The sequence below is a fragment of the Vigna umbellata genome, chromosome 1 (genome assembly GCF_029865625.1).
Source record: "Vigna umbellata cultivar VRB3 chromosome 1, Vumbellata_1.0, whole genome shotgun sequence".
Taxonomy (NCBI): Eukaryota; Viridiplantae; Streptophyta; class Magnoliopsida; order Fabales; family Fabaceae; genus Vigna; species Vigna umbellata.
Window position 1 is genome coordinate 17552708 of NC_142165.1, and position 4815 is coordinate 17557522.

At 27.4% G+C, this 4815-nt stretch overlaps 1 protein-coding gene across 1 annotated transcript; it reads right to left on the bottom strand.

The window, feature by feature from the left end:
• Positions 1 to 2934: 2934 nt before the first annotated feature.
• Positions 2935 to 3624, bottom strand: LOC124827461 (calmodulin-like protein 3). The gene has a single exon (XM_047300528.2). The coding sequence runs from the start codon at positions 3559 to 3561 to the stop codon at positions 3265 to 3267; it is 297 nt and encodes a 98-aa protein (XP_047156484.2). The 5' UTR covers positions 3562 to 3624; the 3' UTR covers positions 2935 to 3264.
• Between the last annotated feature and the right edge of the window lie 1191 nt (positions 3625 to 4815).

Sequence of the window (4815 nt, forward strand, 5' to 3'; positions counted from 1 at the left end):
GTTAATTAACTCAATTTTATCAACACAAACTTATTTATTAATATGATATTAAAAAAGTTATTTTAATAAAATTTGTTAAAATTATTATGTCATTGGTAATTCTATTAGTAATAATAAGTATATATTAAATTATTAATTTTTTTTATTGACAAACACGAACCAATGGAGTTGCCTTAATCCTTATAAAAAAAAGAAAAAAAAGTAGAGAACAAAATTCTAGAAAAAATGCCACCTCTTGGATACCTTACCAACACCTTTACTCAATAACCTATACCTTTTGAAATTTATTTTCACAAAAAGAATATTTGTGTCAACTAAGGATTGTTGGTTTATTTATCTTTTTACTTCTACCCTTAATTCTTCATGTACAAAAGTTATCTAGCAGAGCAAGAAAATGAAATGAGAGTAAATTTCTGGTAATCCAAATGATTTTTAAAGTTTAATATCGAATTCAAAAATGTAAAAGTTTAACGTGTTAACAGTATAATATAATCCAAAAATTATTCATGAAAAATAAACAATTTCTATATTGTAATAATAGATAACCGATATTATAATATCTCCATCAAACCTGTATGGCCGAATACTATCTAGCTCCCGTGCTATCTGAAGCTCTTTTACTCCTATTTTGGTTGTTCGATCTCTACTGTTTGGTTCAAACAGTCTACTAAATGTAGATGAACAAGAGTCTCAACTACTTTACCTACATAAACTATTTATAGGCTTTTGGTGGTTTTTTAACTTTTGTGAAACTTAATCATGACCTAATGATATCATAATCTTGCTTACGAGAATAATTTGTGGATTCCATCTTAATCTTATTATTTTACTAGTTTTTTTTATTGTTATGTTTGAACCCATGTTAAGTTGAAACAATACATGTCTTAGGGTTTATGTTGACATTTCTATGACTGATCAATTGATGGTTCTCGATTTAGATCATTTGACGTTACGAATTTGATCGATGAGTGTATAGTTTAAAACATAGCAAGTGAGGTCATAAAAATTCTTGTTATTAAAAATGAAAAATGATATTTTAACTCATAAAATTTTTATATTCATCTGATACTATTTTTTAGAAAAATAATTTTTTCTAATCATTTTATCTTATGTGTCAAATAAATATAAAAGTGTGTCACCGTATTCTTACTTGTTAAAAAATATATATTATACCGATTATTTAGTATGCATGTTGTTACGTGACCTACGTATACAACTCTTACTATATATCAGTTTCATATTTCTTTTTCTCTTTTAGTTTAGTCTTTTGGTATTTTTTATATGCCACTCATGTAAATATAGAATAATAATCTCATTTCTCTTCGTTTTTTCCCTTCTCGTTCTGTTCTCTTTCTTTCACCTTACAGACATCTCAACAAAATATGTTTTTCATATATCTTTCTTTGCTACAAATATCTTGTGAAGAAAGGAATGAATGGTTGATATCATATGTTCCATATATATAGGCCAAACCAAACACAATCGTATGATTCTTTATTTGACCAAGAATATGATTGGGACCAGTTACCCCACGACCAGAGAATTCACTTCGAAGTTAGCATTTGATTCATTTATTTGGTTGGCCAACACAAAAAGAAAGTATAAAAGTTATTATAAAGTTATATTCTTGATTCATTCTTCTTAAATATTAGTATAACTAATGTATTATTGTTAATATAATAATTTTTATATATTAATGTAGTGAAATATTCATATTTAATTTGTGTGTAAAAATTTTCGTTAGGTAAACAGCTAGTATATTTCGAGTGATTTTTGTATAGTAAATAAAACTCGTAACAAAAGTTTAAATTTAATTTTCATACGAAAAACAAGATTACGATATATTGACAAATATATATACTGAAGAGTAAGAGTAGAGTTGATGATAATATTTTTCACAATTATTATTAATTATTTTATATTAATAAAAATAAATTTTTTAACTTAGTTCTTATTTTGATCTTTTTGTAAGTAATTGAATATTGGTTATTTTCATCTAACTATACTAATAATTTCTATTATTTTTGTCTAATTGAACAGGAAACACTTCTTTCAAACAAAATAAAACTGAAATCATTGAACTCTATACAAAAGATCAAATTTGGAAATTTTCAAATGTTACCCAGTCTGGCACCACATGAATCATTATTTTCTTTCTCCTTTATCAGTAACCAAATGTTGCATTTATATATAATTTGTTTTTGATAAAAAAAAATATATTCACAGTATGACAAAACTTATATATACACAAAATGAACAACAACATAGTACGCAATGACGGATCTCGACAATAATTTTGAAAGTTATATTCAAAATTTATTATATTATCATTGACAATAATACAGAATTAATATAAAATATAATATAACTATAAAAAAATCACACACATATGATCTTAATCAGGTTAACAAAATCAAAATTCAAAAGGGAGTTCATAAATTATATATGATATGTAAAATCTTCTAAGTTATGTCATTATCTAATATATTTTATTCAAAAGGGACATTCCTTTAATATTTGATTTTGTTAATAAATATTGAAAGCAACTTTGCCAAAAGCATGGAGGATGAGGAAGAATCTCCATCATTTGGTTTACAAGAATTTTAATCTCTTCATATATGCTCCTTGTCGGAAAATAAAAATAATCACACCGAACTCTTGCCACAATAAGGAGTTTGCTTATTAAATATGAAAAAAATAATCATAAATAATCCATAGTTAAATCTTAACAAAATACGCAAGTTATAATCTTAACAAAACTATTCTCACTGTCTTCAAGCTCTCATCACAAAAGAAAATGAATAACTTCATTAAGTTCTCATCCGACAAGCACATGACTTACAAAAACGTTGTCATGTTTGCTTCAAAGTTATCTCAAAAAACAAAAATGTTTAACGAGAAAACAATTGTAAAATCATGATATAAGAGCATGGATAAAGAGAGAAGGAAAGAAACTTTCCACACATATTTATTACAAGACTTCATGCATAGTCTATAATTGGTTTCTTTATACCAATATGATCCATCCAAACAACGTAACATAATTATTTTTTCTTACAGACGAAGTTGAGGAAGAAAACTGACTTACATACTTGAAAAAAAAAAAACAAAGTTAGCCATAACTCATGAATCCATCTTCAACCTTAGTTTGTGAAGACATGGATGTTATTTCAGAAACTATATTATATATAGAACACAGAATATCACCACGCATATAAGAATATATATATATGGGGTGATTGATCATAGGGTGAAACGGATCGCTTATTTTCCAAAGCCGCGAGAGCGAAGATACTCGAGGAGAGAATCGATTTCCTCACCGCTGATTTGACCATCATTATTGATATCAATTCTGTCAAAAGCACGATTGGCTCTCCAGCCAGGAAAAAAGGCACCTAAGTCTTTGAGGGCATGCTTCAGTTCATCCTTGTTGTAGCGACCGTCATGGTTTCTGTCGGCTTCTCTTAATGTATCCATTATTTTCTTCATTATCGCACTCTCACTCTCTGGATAGTACTTTCCAGCCGGAACGGGTATTATAAGAGGAATTTTCACAGGCATTTTGATTTCACTGAGTGTTCTTTTCAGAAAGATCAAAAGACTGAATGCCTATGCTCTCACCAAATGCCATACCCAGGATGCTTTATAGAGGCCATTCTGGCTTAGGTCAAGAATCTTCTCTTTCTAACGCTTTCAATGTCTTCGATAACAAGCTTACAGAGGTCAACAATTGTTGGTAAAAAAGAGAGAAATAATAAAGTTGGTAAAAAAATTAAATTATTACTAACGAAATTTATAAAATAAAGTGTCTGGTTAAAATTAAAAAAATTGAAGATAGAACGTAAATAAAAAAATTTATGAACATGACACTTTTTAAATTTTCTGTATATTTGTTTTTATGTACTAGACAAAATTCTTGAATTCTTATATTTCCACTCTCTCTGACCATGAGAAATTTCATGGTACTTCAATAAATTATCAATAACTGTTTTAAAAACAAATGCGATTATTAAAAATATTATTTCGGAAAGTATAAGGTGCATATTTGTTTTTGACTGAGATTCCAAAATATTATCGATGGAAATAAACAATTTATTATTATAATAATAGATAACCGTTATTGTATGTTATGTTATTATTTTGTTTCGATAAAATTAAACCTAATAATTGAGAAGATATGTATATATATTTTATATAAAAATGTGAGTCTGTGTTAAAACCTAATTAAGAAACGTGATATGTTATTGAAATTGTTTAGCCAACTGAGGTATGCATGCATATCTCAGCAAAGCATGTAAAGAAAAGGAATCTATGTCGTATAGACGGTTGATATCATATGTTCCAATTTGGCAACAATACGACTCCACCAGCACCTGAACGGTTGAATTCAGTTGAAAATTTTTATTCGCTTGATTCATTTGATTACCAAAACAAAAGAAAATTGAAACACGGATAACTGATATTGTGGGTGAATTTTCAATATATATATATGAAAACATTTTTTTTCTATAATACCAAATAATTTGTTATAGTTAAGAATGATTCATTTTATATATACGATATTAAATCTTCCTGGTCGCAGTCTAATTTATTTTGAGTCGATCACCTTAATCAAACATTAAACTCAAAACTGAAATGGAGTGGACTAATTATATTATGCATGCGTGATCTTCAATTGATGCAATTATTTAATACTTTTATTCTTCTACAGTTGCCTTATTGTTCTCATCTCACGTTGTCCAAATATGTTTTGTCAAAAGTGGCATATGATTCTTTGATAATATGGGATGATCAGCCCAATTAATTGCTTTAATA

Coding starts and splice junctions, on each gene's coding strand:
- LOC124827461 (XM_047300528.2), bottom strand. CDS start 3,561: ATGCCTGTGAAAATTCCTCTTATAATACCCGTTCCGGCTGGAAAGTAC.